This window comes from Protopterus annectens, chromosome 5.part0 (assembly GCF_019279795.1).
Source record: "Protopterus annectens isolate FY-2018-M chromosome 5.part0, PAN1.0, whole genome shotgun sequence".
Lineage (NCBI taxonomy): Eukaryota > Metazoa > Chordata > Ceratodontiformes > Protopteridae > Protopterus > Protopterus annectens.
This window is the reverse complement of record NC_056735.1, coordinates 1307085589-1307105607: the sequence shown is the minus strand read 5'-3', so window position 1 is coordinate 1307105607 and position 20019 is coordinate 1307085589. Positions and strand designations below refer to the sequence as shown.

The 20019-nt window shown below is 41.3% G+C and overlaps 1 protein-coding gene across 1 annotated transcript in view; it reads right to left on the bottom strand.

The window, feature by feature from the left end:
• Positions 1-20019, bottom strand: part of PROS1 (protein S) — a 1920390-nt gene that overhangs the window by 1411533 nt on the left and 488838 nt on the right. Inside the window, exon 5 of the mRNA XM_044071115.1 lies at positions 13963-14085. Coding sequence (XP_043927050.1) covers positions 13963-14085 — 123 coding nt within the window. The remainder of the gene's footprint in view (positions 1-13962; positions 14086-20019) is intronic.

Genomic DNA, 20019 nt, shown 5'->3' with positions numbered 1-20019 from the left:
ATATATGTATACAAACACACACACACACTAAAACAAAAACATTGCAGTGCTCTGGAGTTTTTATACATCAAAGACAAATACCTCCAGCACTCCAAAAACAAAGTTTCAAGTGTAATTCCTTTAATTCCTTGAATATCTTGAAAAAACAATAAACAAACAACTAAAATAGTGGAAACAGACTCCAATCAACATGACCATCACAGACTGGTTTCGCAAAAAAAAGCATCTTCAGTGCAAAGGCATGCAATTTAATGTTCATTTAAATAGACTCCAATTAAAGAGACATGCATCTATTTCAAGAGTTGGACCAATTCCAAACAGGCAGTGAAAATACATACTTAAATACACTAAAGCTAAGTACCCCGTTGGGGAAACTTTTTCTTGCTCTAAACCGATGTCAGTAAAAGTCAATAACTGTATTTCTTTTGGAAAACAAATACCTCACAAAGATTTTCATTCGTACCGTATTCCTTGCCTAGGCCCTTAACACGACATACCTCGCTGTCGGTTTTGTGCCTTATTTAAACAACAAACTATTCGCTGTCGGTATATTTACGCTTCTAAATATTTTGGTACTCGGTTCAATTATCCAGATATGTCTTTGGTAAGCCATCCGACTACCAACATTCCGAAAAAATGCAAAGATAAAGACAGAGTCCAAAGTTGCCGACGACGCTTCTCCTATGCCAGTCGCCAGTTCGCCGGTACTCAGTGAGGCACTTTCTCAGACCGATACCCACTACTTCAGATTTGGAGGCCTCTATTGAGACCCATTCGGAGTCCGGTATGCTGCGAGATGCTTCAACTGTGGAACCTGCTGATGTCTCTACCTTGGATGGGTTCGGAGCCGCTGTGCAGGCACCGGCTTCTGAGGGTGTATTCAGGCCTATTAACTTGCATATTAAACTGCAGCCATCTTCTCCTTCCGGGCCTAAAACTCGAACCATGCCTAGAAAACCTACGCCCAGACCGCATGGTCAGGGCTCTATGCCTAAATAACAAATGATAAGAATGGCTGAAGACCTTATTACTTTAATCAGGGAAAGCCAACCTTCCCCCTCTAAGAGACTTAGGACTGAATTTGCTTATGATACTTCTGACCAGGATTCTGAAATTTCTGTTTCCTCTGATGACCAGGATTTACCCTTATCTACCTATGAGGATTCTAATGCAGAGGACTCTATTCCCTCTGTTTCCCCCCAGAGGATTTCTCTTTTGGTGAAACCCTGCATGCTCTTAGGGAGCACTTTCACTGGGAAAGCCAGGATTACTCTGATTCTAAAAAGAGGCTTAGGGATTTCTTACTCCTGCCCCAACACAGGTCTGTAGCTATCCCTCCTGTACTAGACATTGTTGATGATGCCTTTTCGGAATCTAGCTTGGCCCCTGACTCTTTACCTCCTGCTCCCAGAAAACCTAACAGATATTACAGGGTTCCTGACTCTCACAAGTTCCTTTTTAAAAATCCTACTGCGGATCCTGAGACCATTTCACAAGGACCCAAGGGTATTAAAGCTACTACTGCCAAAAATCCTACCCCCTCTGATAGAGACTCCAGGGCGCTGGATAAATGGGGTAAGAAGGTATACATTTCTGCAACTTTGGCCATTAGGGCCTTAAACTGCCAGTTTCATATGTTAAAGTATCAGCAGCATATTACTGGTTTGTAAGTTCACAGGTTATAAATGCAGAAAAAAACAAACATCCTAATGCAGTGTTTATAGTGGCCTATACAAGCCTAGCCATAACAATTCCCTGGCTATTTCTTCCCACACTATTTACTTCCCTGGACCCCTGTCTAGCAGGGCGACTGACATGATCCCCGGGGTGAATTTCCTTTCTCCCATCCAATCGTCAAGGTTCCTTTTGAAGAGGGCCAAAAAGGCACTCTGCTTGACATGTATGGGCAATCTATTCCAGAGTCTGGGGAGTCTCTGGGTCAGGAACCTATCCCTCCAGCATGTTTTGTTTATTGTGATGACAAGGTTTAGATCCCTGGAGCATGTGGCAAAGAGGGATTGGGATTTCTTTAAGTGTAGCATGTCCAACAGCTCTGGGTTTGACATGGCCTTGTATGTTAAGCAGAGATGGCCTCTGAGTAGACGATATGCGACAGAGTATAGCTGGAGTTTTTTAAGGCAGTCAGCGTAGGGCATCTGCTTTAGGCCTTTGATTCTTTTTGTGAGGTATTTCTGTGGCCTTTCCAGTTGTTGCAGATGTCTTGAGAGGTACATACCAAACGGGGTGTTGTATTCTATAACGGGTCTAATGAGGGATGAGTACAGTGGGACAATGACCTCCTTTTTTCTGGATGAAAAGCCCTTAGTGATGAGGTGTGCCACATAGAAGGATTTCCTGACTGTTGTGATGATGTGGTTATCGAAAGTGAGACCACTGTCCACCTGTGTCCCTAAGTCTCATCACATTTTCGGTGTTTAGTGTACTGCCACCTATATGGTAATCCATGGGTACATGCTTTTTCCCAAAGGAGATAACTATACATTTCTTGGCATTGAGCTTGAGCCCATGGCTCTGGCACCAAGCATCTGTTTCTGTAAGGCCCTTTTGTAGAGTATCCACATTATTTGGGGATTCAGTAATGGCTCCCAGTTTGCAGTCATCTGCAAACTTTGTTAGCCAGAGTCCCTTAGTGTTGGCCTGTACTTCAGAGAAGTAGATGCCAAACAAGACCGGTCCCAGGACTGAACTCCACTTGTCACTTGTCTGGAGCTGGATTTGGAGTCGGCTGCTTTTAGAGTGTGGGTTCTTATCAGTAAGCCAGTTAGCAACCCATTGGGTGATGTAAGGATTAATGCCCAGCTTAGTAAGTTTATCTATGATTCCAGAGTGGGGGATGGTGTCAAAGGCCTTGGCAAGGTCTAGATAGGCTGTGTGAACAACCTTACCCTTGTCCATGGCTCTGGAGACTGATTCGAAGAAGTCAATCAGGTTCAGGAGACAAGATCGGCTCTTCACGAACCCAAACTGGGTGGGGTCCAGTGTTTGAAGGTTGTCAATGTCTGTTTATAAGTTCCATGATAACACGCTCCATGGCCTTGCCGATAAGGCTCGTCAGACTGATGGGATGGTAGTTTCCGTGATCCAAGGTGGATCCCCCCCTTGTGGAGTGGGATAACTGTAGCTCTCCGCCACTCAGTGGGCACAAAACCTGAGGTGAGGCTATGATTAAACCTGACACTTAGGTAAGGTGCCAGTTCATATTGTAGTTCATGTAGTACACAGGCCAGGATGTCATCTGGTCCCCATGGATGCTGTATTCGTAGCTTTGAAGAGTGCATTTTTTACCTGTGTGGCCATTATTACCGGAATTTGGCAATCTTCCAGTATTGAGATGGGCCATTTAGGGGGTGAGAGGGGGGTGAAGTTGGCACTGAATCGATCTGTCAGGATATTGGCAATATCCTTGGGATCAGTATATTTAATGCCTTTCTGTTTTAGCTCAGAGCAGATCTGAGCATTGCCATTTAGATTCTTGACATAGTTATAGAATGCCTTGTGGTTGTCTTTGGAATCTTTGGCAATTTTATTTTCGTAACTAGCTTTGGAAGATTTTATGAGGGTTCTCAGTTTCTTACTGCGGCTGGTAAGGGAGTTTTTGCATCCTGGGATTTTCCTCTTTTCTGCAACAGTTTCTTCCTTTTGTTGCAAAGTTTGTTTATGGCAGGGGACCACCAGATTGGCTTCCTTTTTTTGGATGAGAGCATCTTAGTTCTATTTGGGATGGCACGATTTATGCATGAGTGGATGTGCTCGTACAATGCCTTAGTGTAGGATTCAGCAGTTGAACTTTCAGTTCCCGTCTGCATGGGTGTCATCAAGTTTGTCACTTCTGACTTGAGTAGCATGAAGTTGGCTTTGAAGAAGTTTTTAATGGAGGGTTCCTTACTGGGGGGTGGGGGTGGGATGTGGATGTTAAGGATGATTAGCTTATAGTCAGACATGACTAACGAGGGGGTGACCATAGGTGTGGATCATCAATTTCCCATGTTGGTAATGTCCAGGTCTAGGATATTGGAGCCCCTGGTGGGACTATGGATCAGTTGATCCACGGCGTTGGAATTTATGAATTCCAAGAACCGTTGGGCAAAGGTGTTGGTACATGAGTAGTTTTCCCAGTTAATGGCATGGTAGTTAAAATCACCCAGTATTAAGTTGTTTGGTTCTATCTTAATATTTTCCAGTATGTTTAGAAAGGTGTAGTGAGAATCCTGGGGCATGGTGGGGGATCTGTAGCAAGCTACAATTTGTATTGCAGTCTTACCTAGTGTTAGTTGCACCTGGAGAATTTCAGACGCATTGTATTGGGCAACTAGCCTGGTGGTGTGAATATCCTTGGTGAATACTGACACTCCTCCACCTTTAGTGTTTCGGTCCTGGTTTGGTGGCCAAAAAGTGTTGTAAGAGTTGTAGCCTGGTATTGCAGGGCTACTTTCTGGAGTCTTGAACCAGGTCTCAGTTACTGCACAGATATCGATGTTCTCCATTTTTGGAGTGCCTTGAGAGAGAGTGCATTTTGAGGTTTAGACTTCTAGCATTGAGTAGCATTACCTTCAGATTTTGCATGCTTGTACCTGTTACGGTGGTGGTTTTGTCCTTTGAACTTTGCCTAAAAAAGGCACTATAGGGGTGGCAAGAGCCTTAGCCAGTAACCTGAATCCCGGGGGCAACAGGTGCAGACCATCTCTGGCAAAGCATTGTGGTCTGTCGAAAATGATGTTGATTCCTGACTGTGCTGAAAATAAGGATTTACAGAATTTAATGCATTCTGCTGAACAGGTTGGAAAGCATACTTTGCAATGTGGTTTTGATTCACTAGCAGCATCTTGCAGGGCTGCTGTCACTGGGTCTGTACTTAAAAGGCATGCTTGGCTTAAGGAGCAATCTTTGCCAGATCACGTTAAAGCTAAATTGCTGGATGCTCCCTTAAATCAGGACTGCCTGTTTGGCAACAAAGCAGAAGAAGTTCTTAAAAAGATGGAGGAAAAAGCTAAATCTATGAAAACTGAAGATTTCCTACAAGTGCAGCCTCCAAGATTTAGTAGGCATTGGCCCTCTAAGACTTGGTCTTTTTCTGCCTCTTCCAGGCTCAGTCCAAACCCAGAACCAGCAGAACTCCCAGGCTTCAGTCCCAGGGTACGCACAGGATTAAGCAGTGGGGGGCTCCCACTTCCAAATCAGGGAGTAGTAAGACTCCCACCTATGGTAAACTGTCTCAATGACTTAACTTTAAAACTTCCAAGCACTTCTCATCTGACTGCTCCTTTAGGGGGAAAGATTGCTCTGCAGGCAAAAAACTGGGAACTCATTACCCAGGACAAATGGGTTTTAAATATAGTTTCCCAATGATACAGATTTCACTTCCACATGTTACATACCCCAAATGGTTAGCCAGATCTACCACCAAATCAGTGGGCAGAGGCTCAAAAGCAAGTACTCTCCCTCAAGCATAAAGGCTATTCAAACTGTACCAGAAGAGGAAAAGGGACAAGGTTTCTACTCAAGACTTTTCCTGGTACCCAGAAAAGACAACTCATGGCATCATATCCTGGACTTTTCGATCTTAAACACCTTTTTGGGGATTCCAAAATTCAAGATGCTATCTCTTCACCAGTTACTGCCTATGCTAGGCAAAGATGCCTGGTTGGCAACACTGGATTTTAAGGAAGTCTACCTGCACATCCCAATCAGGGAATCTTGCAGAAGATACCTACGCTTCAAAGCAGGCTACATGCACTATCAGTTCTCTGCACTGCCCTTTGGCTTATCTACTGCTCCCAGGGTATTCACAAAGTGCCTAGCTCCAGTCATTGCATTTTGCAGGCAAAGAAATATTCAAATATACCCATACCTGGACGATTGTCTAATTGAGGCAGAAAGCCGGGGCATATTTTTGAATCATCTGGCATTTGTGCAAAAGATGCTAACCTGTCTGGGTTACACCATAAACGAAAAGAAATCACATCTGGTACCCTGTCAACAAATTATATTCCTGGGAGCAAGCCTGAACACAACTTCCCAGATGGCTTTCCTCACACCAGAGAAACAAATTAATTTGACAACTTACTTCAAAGTAATGGCCACAAAAACCCTGCTATCTGCAAGGCAAATGCTGCAAGCCTTGGGGTTCATGGCCTCCTGCATTCTACTAATTCCGTATGCAAGACTGCATAAGAGGAAACTACAATGGTATCTAAAAAGCCTATGGTGTCAACATTCTTAGGATCAAGAAGCAATGATTCTTATCATACCTTGCCTACGGTTAGAGTTCCTTTGGTGGGCAGAGGCCTACCACCAAAACAAGGGACTACCATTCACTCTATCCCCTGCTGCCCAAACCCTAACAACAGACACATCAGACTATGCATGGGGGGCTCACCTGGCAGGGAAGTGTATTCAGGGTAAATGGAACCCAAGTCAAATGCACCTGCATATCAATCAAAAAGAAATGTTAGCTGTACAGAATGCTCTGACAGCCTTCAAGGACCACATTCTTCCAGGACAATTAATGGTGAAGACAGACAACACCACTGTTATGTGGTACATAAACAAGCAGGGGGGGTACCCATACTTACCCCCTCTGCAGACTAGCCATGGCTCTGTTGAACACAGCCTTGAGCTACCAAGTCATCTACAGGCTCAATTCCTGCCAGGAAAACTAAATACACTGGCAGACGAACTAAGCAGAAATCTCATGGTCCCACATGAGTGGAAACTGGAACCAAAGACTTTCAACATGTTGATAAACAAATGGAGAGCCCAGATATAGACCTGTTTGCCTCCCCCCAGAACTACCAATTGGACAAATTCTGCACAAGGACTTCCCACAAACAAGCTTGGAAACTGGATGCTCTGTCCTTCAGCTGGAAAAATCTATCAGTTTATGCCTTTCCTCCTCTGCCTCTCCTCTCCAAAGTACTACTAAAGATCAAACAAGACAAACCAAGGACAATACTGATTGCACCAGACTGGTTATGCCAATACTGGTATCCCCTCCTGTGCAGTTTGTCACTGATGTGTCCATGGAACTTGCCTCAGACCCCTACCCTGCTGTCACAGCAGGGGAGCCAGATTCTGCACCTTCAGCTTCAAACCCTGAACCTGGCAGCCTGGCTAATTACCTAATCTCTCTGTTACCATCCCTCAGTAAACAAGTGTTGGATGTCATTTTGGAGGCAAGGAGGCCTAATAATAGAAAATCTTATGCTGACAAATGGAAAAGATTCTGTGCCTGGAACCAAACTCAAGGGATGGGCACAGCAGTGCCCAATTTACCTCAGATTCTTCAGTAGTTAACTGAGATGCTTCACAAGGGCCTTTCTTTTTCCTCCATCAAAATTCACACCTCAGCCATTTCAGCTCATTACAAAACAAAACCACCCCTCTTCTCTCATCCACTGCTCAAGCAGTTCCTCAGAGGGGCCAAAAACCTAAGACCACCCAGGAGAGCCCCAACTCCTGCCTGGGACCATAACTTTGTATTGGAAAAACTCACTCTTCCTCCTTTTGAGCCAGCTGCAAGTGCAGATTTAAAATTCCTTTCTTGGAAATTAGCCTTCCTTTTAGCAATCACTTCAGCAAGAAGGGTATCTGAATTACAGGCCCTTATGGCAGTGGAGCCTTTCATCATCTTTCATACGGACAGGGTGTCCCTCAAGACCAATCCCTCCTTCATGCTCAAGGTGGTATCCAGTGTGGCTCTTAATCAGTCCATTCATTTGCCAACCTTCTTTTCTAATCCACAGAACAAAGGAGAACGTATACTGCACTCCTTAGATGTGCACAGACAACTTAGATTTTATTTGGACAGGACTAAACTTCAAAGGAAATCTGAACAACTGCTGGTGGCATTTGCTGCAGGGGCAGAGGGGGAGGCTATTTCAAAGCAAATCATTTCTAAATGGATAGGCCATTGCATTCATTTCTGCTATAAGCACCATGGAAAACCTATCCCACAGGGGATTAGACCCCATTCAACCAGGGCTGCATCTACCTCTACAGCCTTTCTTAGAGGTGTCCCTACCATGGATATCTTAGAAGCTGCCACCTGGAGTTCTGTACATACTTTCACCAAGCATTACCATTTACCAATTTTCTCTAAATCCAGAGCTGGCTTTGCCACTGCAGTCTTGCAGGGCCTTATAGCTGGTCCTAATGCTATCTAAAATTCCTCCTCCCATCCTTAGATTTGGGAATCTACCCAAATGTGAAAACTGCAACATTGAAACACGAAGAACATAGTACAGTTGTGTACATTTACCATAAATGTAGATGTTCGAGTGTATTCACTGTTGCAGTCCTTGTTACCTTCCTTCCAGTCCCCTGACTTCTTTTGGCTATACCTCTACTCTCCTTTACTATGCTTAAAAGCTTTTTGGTGTATTTGCTTTTTTGTTGGAGGTATAACCTTGTGTATATATATATATATATATATATATATATATATATATATATATATATATATATATATATATATATATAATGGCGTCGGCTGCATGCTTTATACCCCTGACTACCTGACGTCATGAAAGATGAGACAGCAACCGACGCAGGACCCAAGACTTTGTGATAATCAGGCAGACTGAGGGCTACTGCAAGCAGATAACCCAAATGTGATGACTGCAACAGTGAATACACTTGAACATCTACATTTATGGTAAGTGTACACAACTGTACTTTTCTTCTGTTGGGAATTAGATTTTCCTCCTGTTTCTTAAATGCATAATAACTGTGATTCTGGTATAGGGAGAATGTGTTAGGACTTAGTTACAAAGAATTATTATAGTGACCAACAGGAACTGCAGTCGTTTGGGGGGGTGTTGCGTATGACATTATTCTAGTGTTTCATTTTGGGAAACAGCAAAAAAGGATGGTTTGACACTGAAAGTAATGCAGGATATTCCTGGTGAAAGCTTAAGGAATAGGCTGTACACAACTTTTATTGGGTGGCTGGGACAGACTCTCAAAGGTAAGGTTAGGAAATCTGCCAAAGGATTGGTAGCTTTGTCTCTGGCTACGGAAAATTCATATTAAGTTCTTGAAATGTCAATGGGTTTTTAAATGTGGTAAAAAGAGACAGGAGTATACAATTATATTACAAAAAATAACCACAGATGCAAGTTTTCTGCAAGAGACATATCTGACTACATAGGAGAATAGGAAACTAGCAATGGGGGGCACTCTGGGCACAGCTGCAAGTTATCAGGTGGCAAAAAAAAAGAAGGTGATATTATTCATTTCTAAAGTTGTTATATGCAAACAGTGGGACCAGATGGGTGTTTTGCAACAGTCAAAGGGAACTTGAGGAGCTGGTAACAAAGACTGATTTACATTCCACCAAGAACCGACTAACACTCACAAACATATTAACTTGTACAGAGAGACACATGCAGTTCTGATGGGGGGGCTAAAATATACTGCTAGACGTAACTGATAAAGATACAGGTCTCAAATGAGTTAGATGCAACATTTTTTCTAGGTATTGTCAGCAGATGGGATTGATGGACTACACAAAGCGGGAAGATTTTACCCATTTTATCTACAGACATCAGGCATGGTCAGGTGTACACAAGACTGTCACAAATGAGGGATTTCCTTATGCAGTGAGGAGCAGTCAGAGATGCTCTACTGGGTTTGATGATTTTGCTCCAATCTTTGTGGTAACAGGAATAGAGAGTGAGCGCTGTAACTGTTAAAATTGGGCACTTTCAACTGTTTCTTAAAGGAAGACTTTTTATGAAATGGTTCAAGAAGATCTTCAAAGAAAGGTTAACAGGTGATGTAGTGGGACCAATGGAGAGTTGGAAAGGTCTTAAAAAGTGATTTAAAAATAACATGGGCAAGAATCAAGGGAATCATGTGTGAAGAAGAGGCAGAGGTTAAAGCAAGCTCAAGACATAGTAACTAAACTGCAAAGTAACAGTCATTACAGCAAGCTGAGCAAATGAAACCCGCAAAGGTAACAGCTTAATTATTAGACTCATTGGACAGGAAACTACCACGCAAGAGGACAACATTCAGGAACCCAAAGTCTCTAAAGGTTGAGTGATACAGCAGCAGCAAGTGGATATATACAATAAGGAACAACTCAGAGAATGTAAAAAAATCCAGGAAAATCCTAGTGGGTTTTAAGGTTTACAATTAGTCATATAAGAGATAGTTGGGTCAGGATGAAGCTTTTAACATGGCAAATGCCTTTGTTTGCACTAGGTTTGGTTACCAAAATTAACACTTGAGCTTCATGATAGTCTCATGAGACTTTTTGCATATTAAAAGTAGAAATGTTTTAAAGCAGGCTGCAGCTGGAAAATCTGATGTTATACTATTTAAGGTATGGAAGGTAGGCACTGCTGTCCTGGTGACCCAGTGGGTGTAACTGTTTAACTGGGTCAAGATGGGGGAGGTCCGTGACTCATGGAGAATGACTGTAGTAATGGTGATACAAAGATGGTTAAGCATTCTGTCTGACCATCTCCCTACAGACCCACCTTGGTGTGGATCATGATTACAAGGCCTTTTTGATGATAAGAGCTTGGAAATTACCAATTTTTACACCAAGTTTAATTCATTTAGACCAATGTGAGTTTGCTTGAGAGCTCGTATGTTTTACAACATGGTAATGTCACTGAGGATCTTCCAATATGTAAGGTACAGGGGGGATCCATGGTAATTTTTTTTTGGTATTAGATGTGGAGAAAGGCTTGATAGGGTGTCAAATTTTCTGTTTAAAGTCATGCAATGACTGGATTTCCCTTAGAAATTTATGAAGTTAATTCAAGCAACCTATGTCAGAGGTAGTACAAATTTTATACTTTTGGCACAACGGTCAAAATCATTTGACATAAGCAGATGCACCAGACAGGAATGCCAATGGTCCTCACTTTAACTCATATTTACTTAGTGCCACTAGCAATTAGATTCATAACAAAAGGGATATTAATGAGGAGCAACGTTTACCTTTGTTAAGTCATGTGCCCGTTGGGACATGCACTGCATCGAAAGGACAACAGCACAAAACCGCAACAACAACTCACATAGGTTCAAATGGCTATAATGCGAATGCATTATGCCATTCAAACACATGGACAAATGTCAAAAATGGTTTTCCGTCGAACCATTTTCGACATTTGTCCTCAGAAGTCTTCCGTGATTCGCCCTGTCGAGTCCCACAAAAGCACGATCGCACATACCATGTCCAAACAAATGGAGGTAAACCAAGGAGCAAAATAATAAAGCTGGCAATGTTTGCAGATTACATACTAATTAGTTTGGCAAACTCACAGAAGAATCTCAATGGAATTTTTGACACAGTAAATGATTTTAGGTAGTTGTTAAAATACAAGATTACTGCCACAAAAACTCAAGCAGTGGTAGTTTTGACCCCACATATAAAATGAAGTAGAAATATTCTTACCAATGGGAACATGAGAAATTGAAATATTTGGGGACATGGTGCAGGGAAGACACAATGAGAAGCCAGATGAAGTAATGTTAAAGATTAAAAGACTGTTTTTGCTTAATTAGCAGTCCCTGGCCTTAGAAATGAGTCATCATGTGTTAGTGCTCCAAATGTTTATAAAGTACAGTCTTTTTTGTTGAGTACTACTGAGGGATCTGACAATGATAAAATGTTGGATATCAAATCTTATTTAGGAAAAAAAATCAGAGAGTGACTTAGGAAGTACTGACATTGCCTAAGGGTCTATGGGCTCTTAGATTACTACAAATACCCCTAAAACTGCAGATAATTTAATTTAAGCTTTTTCACAGGTGTGTAGATGGCAGTAACAGGGGAATGTGCAAGGAGATGAAAGATTTGAGTTGAATGTGATGGAGTTTGAATGGTTGAGGATGATTAGTTCAGTAAGCATATGTGATGTTTGTTCAGGAAATACAAGTAATGAAATGAGAAGTTTATAATCAATAATTTTTCATAACAATTAAGAACATGATTTCAAAAAAGCTAGAGTAAAAAAATGGATCCAAAAAATAATATCTATAGGCATTAGACAAGCTTACTGTCAAATCATACGTTTTTGGAACTGGAAACGTAGGGGATGCGCCTTAAGTTTGCTACCAATTAGTACATATGAATATGAAAAAGTCATGAAAGGAGGCAAGGAACCAAGCTCATTTATCATTAAAGGATATGTACTTGGTTCAAATTTAATCCAAAGTACGAAGGTGATAATAGGGGTTATGGATTTACTAGCCCCATTTTCTTTGGCTGAGTGTATTAAACAGGTATGGGAAGGTGGAATCTCACAGGAAAGACTGCTAAGTAAAGGCTACGAAATTGCACAGAAAAACATGAAAGCAGAGAAGGCTTGGATAACATGGGATCTTTAGTTTAAATTCATTAAAGAAATTTGGAAAGCTTGTGGGAGATGAAATGCACTACAAGTGCAGAAGGTTTAGACGTTTTGCCTGGCACTGCCTTGACATGTACTTCTGTATATCAGATCAATTTATTTCCAGAGACAAGTTATGAATGGTTGATGTGTGAGATTGCTAAGAGGGGGACCTGGAGCAATGTATTTTAGGATTATCAAAAACTAGAAGGGATTAAGACAGGAATTCAACAGTTGTTGGACAAAATCTTTGGTACAAGTGTAAAATTTTGCCCAATTCTGTACTTACTCGGGAATCAGTTAGAGTCTACCCTGACCAAAGATAAATATTTGTTGGACTTCATCATGTTACTTGTAAACCATGTTTAAGCAAGGAATTTCAAAATGAAAAATCATATAAGGATAGAAGAATTATGACGGTTTGTGACACAGACGAAGCAGATGAAGAAGGGGTAATAGGTGACTGGATACTTTTTTCCCCCTACCAAATGGATGCAATACTTCACTTAAAGAAGAAACTGCCAGGACCACTTTCCCAAACCAGGAACACAAGACCTGACTCTGAGCAGAGTGGTGCACAAGATAATTCTTGCATGTATAAGATGGAATGGGTACTTGAATGCTAGCAATTTACCATTGTGGTACACCCAATGCAAAATTGTGGTAATGCCATTAAAGATCATAGGGTAGACTTTTAATTTATGAATATTTGTTAAATTAATTATGTATTTTTATACAACAATAAAAATTCTCTTTTTATAAAAATAAAATATATTTGAACCACAGATGTGTAAAGACAAATATACTAGAAATTATGTAGGTTGGTGGAATGGAAGTGGTAGGAACTAGCATTGAACAGGATTAAATTACAGACAAGAGACATTAACAACATTTATTATGGTGTCATAAGGGAACAGTGCATTTATAGGCTGTCAACAATGCTCATTTGTTAAGATCTAAAGTCACAGGCTTCTTCTCTGCAATCTGCCTAAATAAAAATATTTGAGGAACTGCACAATCTTCAAATCTTAAAGCTTATTTTAAGCTCATTCATGATCATACAAGTTGCCCTCCTGATTCCCATGTAACACAGCAACACAGGGCTGAGGACTAGTGCACGTTTCAAGTAGCAGGATGAGGGAAGAATACAGAGAGATGAGTAGAACTAGGCAACTTACCTTCGTCAGGAAGAGGAGTGGAAAGGGTTTCTATTTATGTAGCACCAGAACCCTAGTGAACCCAAGGGAACCGTGATGGACAGACTGCAAACAAGTCAGGCAAAGCTTGTTTATGGAGGTAGGAAAAAGGCCCACACAGAAGCCTACTACAGTTACATTTCACAGTCACCTGTTGAGGAGACTATAAAGTCAATATAAGAAAGCAAAATATTCCTCCCCTGCCCAACTGCTTGGTGGCAGTTGGAACTCTGTTGCTCACACCCTTACCCCATAAAATGAATAAGTTGGTGTTAAAATGCACAAGTGGAGGGAACTTGTTCCTGGAGGACAGTGAAATGGGGACAGAAACAATAAGCTACTAAGATACTGCATTGAAACAACATTTAAAATGAGGTGATAGGAACACAGTCACATACCTTCTTCACATCTTTCTCCTTGCCAGCCTTGTCTGCAGACACAAGTGAACTTCGCAGATCCATCATGGCATGCAGTGTAGCCATCTTTATTGCACGGTAGAGGTTTACACTGGTCAGAAATCTCTAAATATCAGAATAAAAGATGTAGAAGTTAAACAGAAATGAACATGTGTATTCACTGAATTACAATATGCAAAAAATTAACTAAAAAAGGCAATTGAAACACTTCAGCACAAGGAAACATTTTTTCTTATAATAAACTTACACTATTGTTTCCAAAGCACAGTGAGGATTAATTAAAGAAATTTGGTGTCAAACCTGAAAATTCCTGGTCATTAATGGGATAAGGCAAGTTACCGGCTCAATATAGCAGAGTACAATTAAAAGACAAGCAAACTTATGCAAAGACTATCTGTATGGTTTTGAAATGTATAACTCCCCCCTCAAAAAAGTAAATAAATCATCTTCATCAATAATCATTTCTCTTTTTACTATTTTCTACACGTGCTTGGGGTGTCGTGTCAACTGATGCCATCTCTCTCTCTCTGAATTCAATGCCACTTTTCTACCTTCTTTGACAGTCATGCCTATCAGAGAATCCATCCAACTCTTTAGACATCCTTGTTTCCTCTTGCTTTCTTCCTGTCTGTCTCAAATCTTCTTCACTAGATTGTCTTCTACCTTTCTGCACATGTCCAAACCACCATAATCTGTTCTCTTTTGACATTCTCTGTAACTGGAGCTACTTTGGCTTATGCGCTGTTGTCATCATTTCTTCCTCTGTTCCACAGTGCGCATCCTACTGCCTGTCTCAGGCACTTTATCTCCGTCACTGCTAGCTTCACCAACTGTAGTAACAGCCCAGGTGTCTATATCATACAATAGTACTGGTTTTGTACACTTTACTTTTCAGCATACTGCATTTGGCTTTCTTCTAGCAAACATTACCCTTGACACACTGTGCAAGTTGGCTGCAGCCCCTCTGACTCTAGCTCTGACCTCCTCATTCAGACTTCTCTTCAACCTACCCTCTCAGATATTTGAAGCAGTTAATCTGTTCCACAATTTTCCTTCTTTCTCAATTCTCATCATCTTCTGATTTCCCCAATTTGTTGCTATTACAACTGTCTTATCTGCACTCAGTTTTATTCCATTTGCCTTCAGTTTTGATGAAGTTTTTCCACAAAGTCTACCTGTAATGCCACAGCATCTGCATAAAGCAGCTATGTTGATGTGTCCCCTCCAACCTGTTTGCTACTGTAGTCCATCACCAGTATGAACAATGGTGGGCTCACAGCTGAATCCTAGTGCACACCCATTCAACTGAGAACCCCTCTGCGAGACTGAACACTGTTTGTACTAGAGTCACTGGGTCTATGCACATAGCCTGTGCTAAATTCTACCAATGGTTCTGGCACTTTAAACCATCACAACACTGCCTAAATCAGCTTTCTTGGGACCTTGCCATATACTTTCTCCAAGTCTAGGGAAAAAATAAATAAATCCCACTGATGCCACTGACTACCTGGCACTGCCGCCAAATATTCCACATGACATTTAAAAAGTGTCTTTTTTACAGCTTACGGTGACACTGCAACAATCAAGGTATTAAAGAAATATCTCTCAAAAATGTCAAGAAAGACGTAAACTTAGTTTTGTACCACAATGAGTAAAATCCAAAAGAAAATGAAATTTTATGTCAGATACTTGCAAATTTAACTGAAATGAGGAAACAGCTGACTCCAGATCGGCAGTTGCAATCACACTTGTTAAATTTCAATTGCCTATGCCTGCATATTTTGCTGAGAAGGGTTCATGGAACTATTTAAATGCTTAAATAAGGCTAGATCCAGTGAGGGAGGCCACTGTACATGTTATGACATTACCTGCAATGAGTCAAACTGCTCAGAAGTTATTGTAGACACCGTGTTCTTGTCAGAGTCCCCAGTGCTGCCACTCTAGAACTTCTCTAAATTTGCACTAGCTTTAGCCATTGCTTTCTTCCAGGACATGAACTGCACCACCACATACAGGTGACCATTAATTACAATATCTAATGCGTGAATTTAAATGGATTACCATGAGCCAGGATCAAAGGACACATATCAAAGCCAGATCTAAAAGTCCTCTAGATGGACAACAATCTCAGCCACACCATTCTGTGCAGGTACATGCTAGAACCTGCAACCCTAGCTATTCTATTAGCACTGTCAAAATTACAGCAAACTATACAGTACTACATTGTATATACTGCAGACAGAGACTTGACCACTTCTTCCTTGGACTCAAAACTGGAGAGGAATGGCTAAAAGACTTTCTAGCATTCGATACACTAAGGAGGATTTGGTATTTGGACAGGTAAGAAAAAAATGGCCATTGGTATAAATTCTAATGTGGCAGCAAAGATCATTCTCCTCTATGCCATGCTTAACACTTTAAACGTCTTGTCAGGTTGCATGATGGTGAAACCCAGATATCTGTGGGTCATGTGCTGGAGAGAATAGATCAGAAAAGAGTTCATTTTAGTATGTCTAGCCACGATCTTCTCCAATCACTTATCAGCTTATAGCAGGCATACCTCTGAGATATATAGGAGCTGAATCTGGGTGTTTCCAGGCTTACATGGCATATTCAAAGATGGAGTCCCCAAGGTGGTGAATTCTTGTCAGAGTACTCATTAAATCATTTCAACTGGAAGGAAAAGGGGTAGGGGTCTACAGGTCTGTCAATGGTGGATTTCATGAGCCACAGAAGTTTTCAAAATACAGTCATCTGTTGGTGAACTGCATGGAGGAAGTATCTTGCTATCTTTAACTAGAGATAATGGCCCATGGATCCTCTGGTTCAGTGAGTCCCCAAAGTGACGATTTCTTGTCTGAGTACTCATTAAATAATTTCAGCTGGAAGGAAATAGGGTGGGGGTCTACAGGTCGGTCCATGGCAGACTTCATGAGCCTCTGTCCATGGTGGATTTCCTGAGCATCAGAATCTTTTCAAAGTACAGCTCATCCATCGGTGAACTGCATGGAGGAAGTATCTTGTTACCTTTATCTAGAGATAACAGCCCGTGGATCCTCTGGTTCTGTGCAGGAAGCACAGAGAGAGAGAGACAAAGAACTCTCCATCCCACAACAGGTGATTGAGATGGTTTACACAGAGATGACAGGAGTGAGATCTGATGTGCAGTGGCTGGACAACCAGGTATCAAGAAATAAGTTACCAGTGCACAACAAAGTCTGTGCCAACTGCAAGCTGGGAATATGAATGGTCCGCACTAAGCCAGGTGCTGTTATCAGGTCATGTTCCTTAGGGGGAACACTTTGCACCCAAAAGTATAGATTCTTCTAGCAGACCTCAAACAATTGTCTGAAATCTGGGGGATGAAAATGGATCCTAACACAAGCTGACATTGTGGGCCCTCCTCACTCTGGTTAAGTGAGCCTGCTGGACCTGGGGAGTCAGTCTCTAGTACTATCACTAAGCAATCTCAAGGCACACCCAATAGAGATCATGCCAGTAAAGAGCATGGTCTTATAAAATCAAGTGGAGGGGATGGGAGATTACTTATACCTAAATAACCTGTAACCCACTTCATGCTGCTATATAAACAACCAAAAATGAAAGTGTATCACAGCAAAGTGTTTTAACAGCATTTGTTTCTGAACATCAACTGTGTGTCAGCATGAAGTGTGTTACAACTTTTAAGCTGTTAGAAAGTTCATACTTTCAAGTTTCTGTTTCCTTCCTTTCCTGTTCTTTTTTAGCTGGCAATAACTCAGGGTAGCTATAACTCTCTATAGTTCATGTCAATTAAAAGCTCATTTATGCCATCAAAATGTCTTGTTCTAGTGGTGAATTTCATTGAATCTGTTTCTTCAACATACAGCAATCTGATCACGAACAGCATTAAATCATAATCCTCTGCATTATGTAGCTCATTATCATACTAGCAGGATAAAGTTGAAAAGTTGCATGGCTTAACAACACACACTTGCACAACCCTGAAAAAATTACAGAAAGGTGTACCATAGAGGTAAGGAGTGACAAACAGCTAGTGGCATGATAGTTCCTGCTTCCAGACAACCATACTATGTTTCAACCTTACCATGTCCTCCCCTGATCATAACTTTAGATTTCAAAGATAAACTGTGTAATCTGTATAGCTGATCTCTGAATAATGGTAGCTTATCTCTCTGCCAGTCTACTACTGAATCTTACACAGCATGGGCAGGACTGGAATTACTATCACAACTGATAAACAACAGCACAGCAAAATCCAGAAGCAGCTTATGCTGTGTTGGAGTAATGAGAGATGCAGTCTTTAGAGTTGAGTCATTTCCCCAAAACATTCTTAAAATTCCTTTGCACATTGCAAAGGAGTTTTATGAAACACAGCTACTGTCTGGTAAGATACAGATCTTGAATTACCCATTGATATACCACACTTTAACTGCACAAATTGTATTAGGCAATATCATGAAAGAGACTGGGCAATACAGAATTTCTAGAGTCACTTTTCAAGCAGTGTTCAGTGGATTAGTAGGGTTCAGCTGCTGTTTGCCTGAGGTTCAACCATAAAATCTCTGTTAATGAAGATCTTAATGTATTCAGTACATCTTCTTTTCAGAAGTATTAATTAATACTTATACATGGCAAGTTGGCAAAGCACAAATAAATCGGTACAATGCATTAATGAAAACACTTAGGACTAGGTGCAGAGTGACATCTCCTATAGGTTGGGGTGTGGACTGAAGCAAGCAGGTCATAGCCACTGGTGGAGGGAAAATCAAATGAAGGAAAGCTAGCATGCGCACACTTGCCCTAGAATTCAAATAGAATTACCGTGACCAGTAAGCCTTACCACAAGCCACCAACTCACAGGGATAACACATTTTGATTCACAGACTGCCCTACCAAAATGATTTTCAACAGGCTAAAGTATCACTGTGGAGGACAGCCCCATCCACAGTAGTAAATGGTCATGAGGCAATCCAAAGGAGTATGTTTATTAGCCAAGTGTTCTCTCCCAAAAGTGTATGCATGTCTGCCTGGATGGTTGCAGTATGGCATTAAGAAGGGGATCAATCAAAAGTATGGATGTGGATGTGTGTGTGCGTTTCTGCGTGTGTGTGTGTGTGTGTGTGTGTGTGTGTGTGTGTGTGTGTGTGTGTGTGTGTGTGTGTGTGTGTCCAAGAGTCATGATGTAATGTTGAATGGCGCAAGGGATCAATTGAGAATATGGATGTAGCTTTGCATGAATAACTGAATGTGTGCTATTGTGTGTGTGTGTGTGGGGGGGGGGGATCTAGCTGAGAATTGAACAGGACAAGGTCTTACTGTGAGGCGGCAATGCTACCGCAGCACCACCACCACAGTAAAAAGTAAAAAAAAAATAAAAACTTGGACGTTTGCTTTTTATGTCAGAAACTGAACTTTTTCTGTGAAAACATTTGCTTTTAGCTTACCTGACACAAGAATTACTTTTTTACCTTTGTGAAAACAATGTTGCTTAAGCTATCTTAAAACTATTTTTCTTTGGTAAAAGTTCTGTCACTTTACTTGTGGAGACTAGTGTAAGTGTTTAAATTGTATTTACTGTATTTTTGGTGGAAAATTTTACTTTTTTACTACATAACTGGTTTACAGGCAATAACTGTCAAGCTTCCCCATTAATCAGGATTTTTTTTCTGGCTTAACCATGGAACAAACCAGCAGTATCTCAGTTCTTCCTTCTTCTAGCTACAAAACAAAAAGTAGTAAACAGCCTTTGCCAAAACAGCAGGCTGCTAAAGTGCCTCAGCCACAGATGGGTGACACTGCTTTGGATATTACTGGTTCTTAACACCATTCATCTTTTTCCTTGGCTCCCTCTGATGTGGTCCTTACAGCCACCATGGGTTATCCACATCTTCTGCAGCTGTTGGAGTGCCCTTAGTGGGCAAGAGAGAGACACTCTTGTCGGTCCAGGGAGAAGGGACAGGGAATCATCCCCTGCATAGCCAGAATGCTATGTCTATTTATAGGGAGGATTTTCCTGGCAAAAGTGGGTCTGTTTTT